At 45.2% G+C, this 12,431-nt stretch overlaps 1 protein-coding gene across 3 annotated transcripts in view; it reads right to left on the minus strand.

Moving 5' to 3' along the window:
* Window positions 1–217: 217 nt before the first annotated feature.
* rb1cc1 (RB1-inducible coiled-coil 1) overlaps window positions 218–12,431 on the minus strand; it is a 17,210-nt gene continuing 4,996 nt past the window's right edge. For 2 of the 3 annotated variants that reach the window (XM_027171623.2, XM_047811094.1), the window contains exons 7-23: window positions 12,177–12,347; window positions 11,874–12,058; window positions 11,585–11,771; window positions 10,440–10,521; window positions 10,245–10,309; window positions 10,020–10,123; window positions 9,604–9,730; window positions 7,644–9,505; window positions 6,910–7,066; window positions 6,377–6,485; window positions 6,009–6,291; window positions 5,553–5,607; window positions 5,413–5,460; window positions 3,611–3,669; window positions 3,400–3,527; window positions 1,494–1,564; window positions 218–1,266 (exon numbers count right to left, since the gene is read on the minus strand). In XM_027171623.2, coding sequence (XP_027027424.2) covers window positions 1,189–1,266; window positions 1,494–1,564; window positions 3,400–3,527; window positions 3,611–3,669; window positions 5,413–5,460; window positions 5,553–5,607; window positions 6,009–6,291; window positions 6,377–6,485; window positions 6,910–7,066; window positions 7,644–9,505; window positions 9,604–9,730; window positions 10,020–10,123; window positions 10,245–10,309; window positions 10,440–10,521; window positions 11,585–11,771; window positions 11,874–12,058; window positions 12,177–12,347 — 3,771 coding nt within the window. In that variant the 3' untranslated portion in view covers window positions 218–1,188. The remainder of the gene's footprint in view (window positions 1,267–1,493; window positions 1,565–3,399; window positions 3,528–3,610; window positions 3,670–5,412; window positions 5,461–5,552; window positions 5,608–6,008; window positions 6,292–6,376; window positions 6,486–6,909; window positions 7,067–7,643; window positions 9,506–9,603; window positions 9,731–10,019; window positions 10,124–10,244; window positions 10,310–10,439; window positions 10,522–11,584; window positions 11,772–11,873; window positions 12,059–12,176; window positions 12,348–12,431) is intronic. The other variant, XM_047811095.1, reaches the window with a different exon arrangement.

The raw sequence follows: 12,431 nt of genomic DNA on the forward strand, positions 1-12,431 counted from the left end.
AACAAACAAACAAATAAATATTGAGTTAATTGGCTAATTAGAAATTCCTTTAGCATGAAAAAAAATCGTCTCTCTTTCTGTGATTTTGTCGGCTCGTATTTGACTTTACTCCTTGATCAGATATGAACACGTGAAATGTCCCCTACGTTATTATTCCCTTCCCGAGATCAGAAATCTGTGGTTCTTTATTTCTTTAGAACTAAACAGCTACACAAAGTAATTGGGATCAAACCTTTATTGTTTGAAAACTCTTTTACAATACAGTCATCTTTTTTTTTTCTTCTTAACTTGTGCAATCTGATGAATATGATACAATGTAATGATTTAGAATCCAACAACACACATCGACCGACAGGAAGTATTTCGTTTCTACACGTTGACGTTCTCTAACAGTGGGAAGATATGTGCTGCTAATTATTTTCGTTTTTTGCGCTCCTTTTCCCGCCAGCACAACTGCTTCCCTTTTGGATCGGCGCGTCTCCCAAAGTGCGTTAATTCATTTCTGTTTTTTTTTTTTTTTCTTTCCTCCCAAAGATCGCAAAAAGCTTGAGGGGGGGGGGGGGTGTTACTGCATCGCCGGTTATTTATTTATTTATTTATTTAAACCTACATATCCAACGACGACACGATCCAGAGTTAAAGAAAATATGTGTATGTGCATGCCGTGAACATTCGCTCGTAAACATTTACAATAAACGTGTAGTTCTAAAACCTTGAGCATGTTATATCATAGTGATAATGACGGTTGTCCTGTAATGTTCTCTTGCCACGAGTGAACAAAATAATATTAATAAGAATATTAATAATTAGAATGAACTAATAATATATAATTGTATATATATATATACGTATATATATATCCCCTCTGAATAGATTTTTTGTTGTTGATGATGTTTCATTTTACAAACTTGCTCTATTCAAGTCATAACATTTGGTCCACATTTACAAACCTCTGAATAAACAGAGACAAAAAAACTAATAATAATAATAATAATAATAATAATAATAATAAAATGGGTTGCCAGAAAATTAAATAAAAGAAATAGTGATAATGGTTTGTCTTTCTGTCATTAAAGACTTCTGAGTGACGTTCAGAAGATGTGAGACAAGGGGAAGGGGGTGAAAGGGGGAAGGGGGAAAAAAAAAAAAGCTTTACAAATATTCTAGGTTTTTTTTTCTTTACAATTTTTACACCTTCTTATTCCATGGCACGGCTTTAACTCGGTAGAATTTGGTGCCCAAAGGAACTTTGAAGCGATTTTGGGCCTAGAGAGAGGGAGAGAAAAAGGCCACACACACACACACACACACACACACACACACACACACACACACACACACACACACACACACACACACACACACACACAGTTAATGGTAGCACTCTTGGTCACACTTTTCTAAACGGCATCAGAGGAAATGTGCACTTTGGATTTTTATGTCTGATGTGTTAAGCTGTTTTAAATATAATAATAATAATTTATTTTTTTCACCTTTTTTGCCTGACAGTATTCCTTCTCCATGACCTTCCCCAGGACCCAGGGTCGCCGCGTAGCTCCAGCTGCTGCAAGAAGGACACTATTTCAACAGGTGTGATGGATAAATATACAAATATTTGATTGTATAAATATCTATCAATATAAATAAATAAATAAATAAATAAATAAATAAATAAATAAATAAATAAATGTTTCCTTTTGAGATTGACATCTAATTTTTGTATTATTTAAAAAAAAAAATCACTTTACCAACATTATTTATCGATAAATTTTAACCCGTGATCTGTTTAAACATCAAGATGTCAAGAGTTAATTTGTAATTATTATATTTTATATCAGGTCTGATGTTTTTATATCAGGTCTGATGTTTTTATATCAGGTCTGCTGTTTTTATATCAGGTCTGATGTTTTTTAGCATGCATTACATTTCATGTCATTTTTCTACATTTTGTTTTAAGCTGTGATTTTAAAACTGTCCCTCGTCCTGCAGCTAGATCTCATCGACGATCTATTGGACATTTATGCGTGCACAGTGTTAAGCGCGCACAGCGTTAAGCGCGCACAGCGTTAAGCGTGCACAGCGTTAAGCGTGCGCAGTGTTAAGCGTGGACAGCGTTAAGCGCGCACAGCGTTAAGCGTGCACAGCGTTAAGCGTGCACAGCGTTAAGCGTGCACAGCGTTAAGCGTGCACAGCGTTAAGCGCGCACAGCGTTAAGCGCGCACAGCGTTAAGCGCGCACAGCGTTACGCACCGGCAGCGTTAAGCACCGGCAGCGTTAAGCACTGGCAGCGTTAAGCACCGGCAGCGTTAAGCGTGCACAGTGTTAAGCGCGCACAGTGTTAAGCGCGCATAGTGTTAAGCGCGCACAGCGTTAAGCGCGCACAGTGTTAAGCATGGACAGCGTTAAGCGCGCACAGTGTTAAGCGTGGACAGTGTTAAGCGTGCACAGTGTTAAGCGCCGGCAGCGTTAAGCGTGCACAGCGTTAAGCGTGCACAGTGTTAAGCGTGGACAGTGTTAAGTGTGCACAGTGTTAAGTGTGCACAGTGTTAAGTGTGCACAGTGTTAAGCGCCGGCAGCGTTAAGCGTGCACAGTGTTAAGCGCCGGCAGCGTTAAGCGTGCACAGCGTTAAGCGTGCACAGTGTTAAGCGTGGACAGTGTTAAGTGTGCACAGTGTTAAGTGTGCACAGTGTTAAGCGCCGGCAGCGTTAAGCGTGCACAGTGTTAAGCGCGGACAGTGTTAAGTGTGCACAGTGTTAAGCGCCGGCAGCGTTAAGCGTGCACAGCGTTAAGCGCAGACAGTGTTAAGCGCCGGCAGCGTTAAGCGTGCACAGGAACACATTTCTATAAACAACATTAATAAGGCTTGCTGTGTGCAGACGAGGTGAAGGTTTTCGAGTGAACCTGGAACACTCGACTAAAAATGCTTTTTGCTGAAACTGTATGCTGTCGTCCCTCAGCGGGGGGAACAGTGTCGCTGCTTTTGGTGTTAAACAGACAAAATAATAAACAATAAACTGCATTTGGAGGTTTTTGAAAGGAATCGAACGTATTAAGTGTTTGAGGCTTTCTGTAGGTGTGCGTTTATTTTTTGTATGTGTGTATGTGTGTGTATATATGTGTATGTGTGTGTGTCTGTGTGTGTATATGTGTGAATGTGTGTGTCTGCGTGTGTGTGTGTGTGCATGTATAGGTGTGTGTGTGTATGTGTGTGTGTGCATGTGTGTGTGTGTGCATGTGTGTGTGTGCATGTATAGGTGTGTGCATGTATAGGTGTGTGCATGTATAGGTGTGTGCATGTATAGGTGTGTGCATGTATAGGTGTGTGTATGTATAGGTGTGTGTATGTGTGTGTGTGTATATGTGTGTGTGTGTGTATATGCGTGTGTATATACACAGACCAGGCTTGAGGTCCAGTGCAGCGAGAGACTCCGAGTGCAGGAAGTAGAGAGTGGGGCCGACCGTAAACAGCACATAATTATCGTGCCGCTCGTCGAGGATTATGAGGACCAAGTCACCGACCTGAAAACTGTGAGGGGGAAAAAACGTAATTACAAAAAGAAAAAAAAAAGAAAAGTTTTTAAAAAAACAACAAAAAAAAACAAGACTTACTCTCGAATGGCGATTTTCTCCGAATGCCTGGAGGACACGGACGACATGCTCTGGGACATCTGAACAGAGGAGAATGTGAGACGGTTAACATGCTTTCCTTTATTCATGTACAGTGTAATCACATTCACACACCGCTGTCTCTACACATCCCTGATCAATCACTCAAACAGAGAGACAGGTAGAGAAAATGTAGATGGAAAAGAAAATCGCACATTTTAATTGTTTCTGTAAATATCAATATCTTCTGCTAATATTTAATAACATCCAAAATAATCCGTCGCCGGGTGGCGTGATGCAGCCGCCTCAGAGTATCTAAAGAATCGGAACCCACAGCAATCTGGAGATTTACTTCTTTATTAAAGACGCGGACGCTTGACACTTTGACACAGGAGACAAAGTGACCATCATCATCATCACCGCTTTTAATAGATAATGTGGAGCGGCACTGTTGTTACTATAGCAACGATAACATCGATTCCTTAACAAAACCTCTGCTTTGCCTTGGTACAGGACACCGTTTTCGAGCCTGTCTGTATGTGTGTGTTTTTTGTATGTGTGTATTTATGTATGTATATGTGTGTGTGTGCGTGTGTGCATATATGTGTGTGTGTACATGTGTGTGTGTGTGTGTATATATATATATGTCTGTGTATGTGTGTGTGTGCATATATATGTTTGTGTATGTGTGTGTGTGCATGTGTGTGTGTGTGTGTAAATGTGTGTGTATATATGTATGTGCATGTATATGTGTATACATGTGTGTGTGTATGTGTGTATATATTATATATATATATATGTGTGTGTGTGTGTGCGTGTGTGTGTGTGCATGTGTGTGTGCATGTGTGTGTGTTTAAGACCCAAGCTGTTCTTCATTCTCTCCTTCAAAAGGCTGCTTCTGTACATCTGAGATTGTAAAGCGAGTTGTTTTCTTTCTATTTTGGGGTTGTTTTTGTTGTCGTCTTATTTTTTTTTTTTTGGAGCTTTGCCTCTCCGTTCCTTATCTGGAAGGCACTATTCTAGTCTCTCGTCCTTCTTGACACCGTAACATTTTCTTTCGCTCCTCCAACTGGCTAACCGGCAATTTGCGCGCATGACTCCTCATTCACTTTCGCTATTTGCCAACTGCTTCGTACTAGCACCGGAAAAGAGATGACCCGCTGTTTTACGTCCTCGCGGACTAAAATAATAATAATAATAAAAAAAAAATAAACACACACACACACACACACACAGGCATGAATGTTAAAATGAATAATAGGAGGAATAAAAATCCTGATCTTTATCTAGCCCTGTTTTAGTACTGAATGGTAAAATAGTAGACGTGCGGCAGCACACAGTGGATTTAAACACGATAAAGCAGATAGTGGAGGCCAGGGAGTTGGTTCATTTGGTTATAGTGCCACCTAGTGGTGCTTATGAGCGACGCGCTCGTCACGTTAAGTCGAGATGGCGCTCTGAAGGAAATTAACAAATAAACGCTCCTCTGGGTTTCGGCTCTCGCTACCTGTTAAGCTTTTCATCCAAAATAAAATCCATAAATAACAGATTAACCCTGAGCGCAGGACCGCTCCTGAGGGGAAAGCCCATTCAATCACGTTTTAATTAAGGCTTGATAACGTGCTGTTCGCCACCGGCACGATGCTGCGACGCTAATTTAGTGATGCGCTAAATTAACGCTAGATTCGTTCGCTTGCTGATCTTGAGCTTTAGACGGGTGATATAATACGAGTCGTTACAACGGTCATACAGCCGTTATAACAGACACCGGGATGAAAGGAGGCTCCTGTGTGTAGATCACGTACCAGTCTTTGGCTGAGCCTCTTGTTCTCCTCTTCTTTCATGTGCAGGGTCTGTAAAAGAGTCATGGGAGAAAACAATGGCGTCAGTTAACTGTGGCTGTCTAACGGCACAGGACTGGAAGTGTAGAAGAAGATCTGCTCACTCTTTCCAACATCAGTATCCGCTGTTTCTCCTCTGACAGCATCGAGGCGTTATCACTGAGAGAGAGAGAGAGAGAGAGAGAGAGAGAGAGAGAGAGAGAGAGAGAGAGAGAGAGAGAGAGAGAAAAGCAATATCTTAAGGATCCGTTTTCTGTTAGACGCTAAACGTTATTAAACAAACCGGTCAGGTGACGAGTCGAGTGACACACGAGTCAATTCAGAGTCGATTCACTGTCCCTGTGTGATCGGACTCGCTTGGTTCAGTCGTTTTGTCGCGCATCGCTGTGAGTGTTTTAAAGCTTTAAGAACATGAAGCTTGACGCCGTTCTCTCGGTTGTGTCTGATCTCTCTGATCTGATCTCCTGACCTTTCTGCCTCGCTCTTTACAAAGGGTAGATTTTCTGCACCATGACGACGTGTGTATATTTTGCCTTATGTGTATAAAAGCAGACTCTTACTGGACGGTCATCAAGCTCGCTTCGACAGCAGAGTCCACTCTGTCGTCGTCTCGGAGCAGCGCCACAGACCCCAACCTCTCCGGATCCAGAGCAGGCAGAACGGGGCCTTCGGTGGGAACGGGGCCGCACGCTCCGGCCGTCTCTATGGCAACAGAAATGGGATTGGGCACAAAGAAAGCGGAGGAGATGAGGGCGGCGCTCCGGAGGCGGTTCAGCTCCTCCTCTAGGTGTTTCTTCTCCTGCAGGATGGTAGCGCGGTCCTCGGAGAGAGTCTGGATCAGGCCTGAAGGTGAAAAACAAGACCATCAGCCCACAGTCATCATCATCATCATCATTATTATCATCATCATCATCATCCAAACTCTTACTCTTATCCTTCTCCTGCTGTAGCGTCACCTTCTTCAGCTTCTCACTCAGCTCATTGATGATCTGCTCCTTCTTTAATTTCTCCCGCATCAGTACAGTGTTGAAATTAGTCTAGAGACACAAAAGAAAGAAAGAAAAAAAAAAAACACCTTTCATTGCTTACTGTGTTTGGAATCGGTTGTTACTGTCACACACACACACACACACACACAGCGACTGATTAAACGGCCGAATCAGGTGTGTGTGTGTGTGTGAGCGACTTCCTGCCAGATGTGGACCGTGTGGAATCCATTATCTGATTGGTTTGGAGTCAAACGAAGGCATTTAAGCCAGTGGGCAATCGTTTAAGACGGATTCGGGGATGCGGTGTTATTGTTTTGAAATATTTTAATAGGAGAAAAAAACTTTAACTTATTTTTTTAAGTGTTAAAGATGAAATTATGATTTTTCACTTGTACGTCCACCCAAGACCCTCTCATTTCATCGTACAAGATCTACAGGAAGTCAGCCGTGTGTGTGTGTGTGTGTCTCCTACCTGCTGCTCAGCGATCAGTGAGGTCTTCAGGTTCTGCAGCTCCTCATTCTTCTTCTTCTCCAGCAGCTCCAGCTTGCCCAGGAGACACGCCTTTTCTTCGTCCAGCCTCTGCTGCAACGAGACGTCCCCGGCTTCGCTTTCTCCAGCCGCGGCTCCTCTGCGACGTCACAAACGTCAGGTTTAGCGGTTTTACATCAGCGTAAATTCAAAGCAAACCAAGAAAAAATATATAAAATACAGCAGAACATCAACAGACTAAATATACTGGATGGCACGAGAACTAAAAATAAATAAATAAATAAAAATTTGGAAAACACAAACCAAAAAAAAAAAAAAACTAAAACACTAAACTGAGGTCATTCATTTTCTACCACTTATCCGAACTTCTCGGGTCACGGGGAGCCTGTGCCTCAGGCGTCATCTGGCATCGAGGCAGGATACACCCTGGACGGAGTGCCAATCAACCTACCATGCATGTCTTTGGACGGGGGAGGAAACCGGAGTACCCGGAGGAAACCCCCGAGGCACGGGGAGAACATGCAAACTCCACACACACAAGGCGGAGGTGGGAATCGAACCCCCGACCCTGGAGGTGTGAGGCGAACATGCTAACCACTAAGCCACCCCTATGCTGAGGTCCTTAAACTCAAATGTATTTTTCTTACTTGTTGACATTTGTTTGTTATATTATTCTAGTCAGTTATGTAATTAGGTGCTTGATGAAAAATGTTTACTTGTCAGCGGATTGTCTTTCCTCAAGTAGTTTGATTTTTCCCAACAGCCTCGCTTCCATCTCCTCTTTCTGCAGTAAGGTGTCTTTCCCTTCCTCCACTGCTCTCCGGGCCTCCAGACGCTCCTGCTCCAGCTGCCCTGACAGGAGGGTGTTTACGGCCTGCAGGTCGCCGATGACGGCTCGCAAGTCTCGCTCTTTATCCTCGAAAGCCGTCTGATCCTCGTCTCGAGCCTTGGATAAGTTTTTGATCTGGTCCTCCAGCTGGTGCTGGATCTCCTGCAGACGTTCCTCGCAGTCCTTCTCGGCGTCCTGAGACTTCTGCTTGAGTGCAGAGAACTCCTGTCGCAGCAGCGTGCTCTCCTCGTCGTGCCGCTCCACCAGCTCGGAGATGCAGTGGTCCTTCTCGAGGCGCATTAGAGCACGCAGCTCGGCGAGGCCTTGATCGTGCTCCTCGTTCTTCTTCTGTAGCTGCTTCGTCAGTGCCTCGACTTGCTCTTGGAGATTCTTTGTCCGTGACTCCATCTCAGCCTTGAGTGCCTCCTCCTGCTGGTTCTTGGCTTCCTCGTATTGCACGCGCAGGTCGTCCATCTCAGTCTCTTTAAGTGCTATTTCCACTTCGAGTTTGCATCGGGCGTCGGCCAGCTCGCCGATGCGTGCCTCGTAGTCCTTAAAGCACCACTCGTGCTCCTTGCGCTCCGTCAAGTGTGCTTCTGTGAGTTCCTTCAGTCTGGCTTGGTTCTCAACGGTTAAGGCATCAAGAGCACTCTGGCTGTTGCGTTGAAGGATCTCCATTTGCGCTTGGTGCTCCGTTTTCAACCGAGCTTCCAAGTCTTGGAGACGGTTCTTCTCTGCGTTCTCCATTTCTCTGCGCATCTTCTGCTCGATCTCGACCTGCAGGCGATCGAGCTGGCCGGCAAGAGCGTCTCTGGAATGCAGGGCCTCTTGGAGTGCCTTGCTGCGCTCGGAAAGGTTCCACTCCAACTCCTGGACGGCCTGCTGGTGGCTGCCGCGTACCTCCTGCAGCAGGCGCTCCCTCTCGCCTTCCATCTGAGCCAGCTCTTTCTCTTTCCTCTCCACAAGCCCTTCGAGCTCGAGCATGGCCCTCTGGACGTCCCGGACGATCTTGTGGTTCCCTTCCAGCTCGTCGGTAAGCCGGAGGATGTGCTTTTCGTGATCATCCTTCAGCTTTCGGAGCTCGCTCTGGTGCCCCTCGGAGAGTTCCTCTTCCCGACAACGTCTACTGGTGTCGATTATCCCATGGATTTCTGCGCTCATCTTCTTCAAGGCAAAAGCAAAGTCCCGCTGCTCTTTTAGAACGAGTCCCTGGAAATGACAGAGGTCATCCTTAACTTTCCTCATGTTGCTCTGCGACTCCTCGGCAGCCGAACGGTACCGGTCTATGGTCAGCTTGAGGGTCCTGATTCTGGAGTTCTCTCTCTCAAGCATGGTCGTATCCTGGATCCTTTTGCTGTCTATAGCGTTGATGACCGAGGAGTAAAGGGACTCGACCATCATCTCGGGACTTGTTGGGTCGCTGATGGGATTGGGCGAGGTCACGTTCCCTTCGATGACGAACTCGTTCACTGCCGACATGAAGTCGGACTCCGGGCTCTCGGCTAAAGAGTCCAGGTCCAGAGAACCCTGATGGAGCACAGGGTCCATATTAGGATGTCCTATGGTCTCAAAGTCAAACGTATGAGCGTCTATACTGTCAGGGGACAGGTCTTCTAACGGAGCTGGAAGGGAGAGCGGCTGAGTGGGCGGAGACTGTATACTGAGCGCGGGCGGGGTTCTAGAGGAGGTGGGCGTGGTCTCTGATCTGCATTCCGAGCTGGGTCTGTGTGCACTCTGGCTACCAGAAACCTTCAAAGTTCAAAGCGAGAATTGTCGTAAGAGGAGGACACGGATGTTAAAGGCATTTTTGATGGGGGGGAAAAAATTATTATTATTTTTTTTTTTACCTGCAGTTCGCTCAGTAAGTCTGTGATGGTTTGAGACATCTCGTCTACACTCCGAGCTGCTTGTACTAACTGATGAAGAGCTTCTCTGTGGCACTTTAACGGCTCAAAATCACATAGTGATGGAACCCTAAAGGGAAACAGACGTTATTTTCAAGTACAAATACCAGCGCCTTTAAGACGAGGTCATTAAAAGTAGCCGAGATTTTATTGGTGCTTTAACCGAGGGACTGTTTAGCCCAGGAAACGCATCTTAGGAAGCCCATAAACTTTAAGTACATCTTGTTGTTCCTTTTCGCTCGGGCCACTCTGTACCGCTCGCTAATCACTGTCCTCTAACGGGACATTCTCGTCTCTTTCGTTCCTAACGAAGCGGTCGGGTTTTTATCTTACCGACTCCTCGTGTGCTTTTATTTCACCTGAGAAAAGGCTGCACTTCTGCAGGACAGCAGCTCTTCAGATACTGCAGGTCAGTCAGGGAAATATCCGGAAGCTCAAAGTCAAACTTGCGAGGCTTTCTTGTCTGGAAGAACGAAGAAGAAGAAAAAAAACGAGCAAGTGAAAAAGCAATCTGAGAAGAAGGGGAAAAAAATAGAGAGAGAGAGAGAATTATAAGCTATACTATGACACGTTCAAACACTCACGCAAAATGATGAGCTAGGCCACGAGTCAAGTCCACGGAACAAGCGATTTCTGAGGAACGACTTTCCTACGAGGCAAAAAAAATAAATTCAGAGGCGGATTTTGTAAACTGGCTCCAGAACCTCTGTGCTCTTTATCCATATTTACATGAGGCTCAGCAGATTTGCGGAGAACACAAACGGTAAGCTCGTACTTACTGAACAGCTTGCCAAAAGTCTCCCTTTTGGCCTTCTCTGCCTCGTAGAGGTTTTTCCCATCTTTCACCAGGGCACTGGCCCACTGTGGAAACACAGATCAGAGAAAGTGTTGCTGTACGGCGCGAGTGCTACATGCTGCTAGGGATACAACAGGAATACTTTGGATGTTCGGTGTGGTTTCGGGCAAGTTTGTGCTGGACTAAAGTGCTACATTAACACTGAGTAGTATGTGCTGGGGGTGTTGATGAAACGGGATGTTGACTTACCACCGCGTCCAAAAACATGAAATGTTAATGAATCTTTTTTGTGTCGTTAAAGGTGCGGTCTCCGTTGTTTGAAAGCCAATGTTGACATTTGAAATCACCAAAACAAACACGCCCCTAACCCAAACGGGTCCCACCCCTGTATCGATAGCTCCGCCCACACATACGTAACCCAGGCGACTAACAGAAAGAAACGTGTCTTTATCATAGCTGAAGGGAAGAACAATACGATTGTAGATAAACAAACAAGCAAAAATGCCACACAAGCATAATGATGTAAAGGACAAAGGCATATATTAGTTCTGTGTAACAAAGCAAAACCAACGTTACTCACCTATCGAGAAGGAAAAAAGCGCCTCGGAGTCTTAAGTAAAGTCGGCCACATATTCACAGGTCGGAGTTTCCCGAGTCGATAACTCCTGAGCTAAACGCTGTTACTACACAAAACGCGGTTGTAGCTGCCTCTCTACATTACTACGATAGAAAAGAGGTGTTATTTGTGTAGTAACAGCGTTTAGCTCAGGAGTTATTGACTCGGGAAACTCCAACCTGTGAATATGTGGCCAACTTCCTGCTCCTTCAGTTCTCTCCAGCGCTGGAAAGCTGATCCTATATTAACACGTTCTACTTCTTGTCCTTATCGTAAGTCTTTCTTCTCTTTCTTTCTTTGTTTTTATCCTCCATGTCAACGTTAAAACTGCTTTCTGCTAATGTCACACATGCGCACTGAACACTCTCTCCGCCCATATCGACAAGCCCCGCCCCTTTCCGCTCATTGGCTACACGTTTGTTTGTCGTCCCGACTCAGTTTTCTGAAGCATTTCTCAAACGACGGAGACCCCACCTTTAAAGCATACATCAGTGAGTTACAGATCTCCTCACCTCTCTGTAGTGTTTAACGAACATTTTCCGGCGCACCACCTCCACCACGGCCAGGCAGTACATCTGTGGGACGGTACTGAGGGCCTCCACCACGCGCACGCGCTCCAGCAGCTCGGTCAGGAGGCGCAGCAGCGCTTGTAGCTTCTCGCCATTCTGATCCGCATGCAGCATCACGTAGCAGCACCATCTACAAGCAAGACGTGGTTAGAAATGTGTGTCTAATGATAATATACTGACCCCACATCTACCTGAACCGGATTAACCCTATAGACACCGGGACCGTCCTTACTTGAGACGGACTTGCAGGTTGTTAGCCAGTTCCTGTTTGGCAGTCGTGCACTTCTGCTTAATGTCCAGCAGCTTCCTGTGGTTGGTCAGCATGATCATCAGCTGATTGGCGTGACTCAGACACAGGTCGGGCAGCACCGAGTTGTCCTTCAGGTTTTCAGCCCTCATCTGATTGGCTAAAAATCCCTGAGGAGAAGAACATCGTGACTAATGTAAAGAAAGGTGATAAATTAGGTGATAGATAAAGATGTGCAAAACAAACTACTGGGGAAAATAAATAAATAAACAAACGCAAACGGCGTACCTGAGCGAGCTCCTTCTGTTCGTTCACTAGCTTTTTGCAGCTGGCGATCATTTGGTCGAGTGCGTACAATCTGTCTTCCAGCCCCTTTATGGCTTTCATGTTTTGATTATCCAGTTTCGTAATAGTGTCCCGGCACTCGCCGAGAAACGGCTGAATAATCCGCGGGTCGAGCTACAAAAACAAGAACGCATCCTGACATGAGACAATGACAAATGCAAATCATTACAAAACGTTATGCAAGTAACTTTAACTATG

Source organism: Tachysurus fulvidraco, chromosome 3 (assembly GCF_022655615.1).
Source record: "Tachysurus fulvidraco isolate hzauxx_2018 chromosome 3, HZAU_PFXX_2.0, whole genome shotgun sequence".
Taxonomy (NCBI): Eukaryota; Metazoa; Chordata; class Actinopteri; order Siluriformes; family Bagridae; genus Tachysurus; species Tachysurus fulvidraco.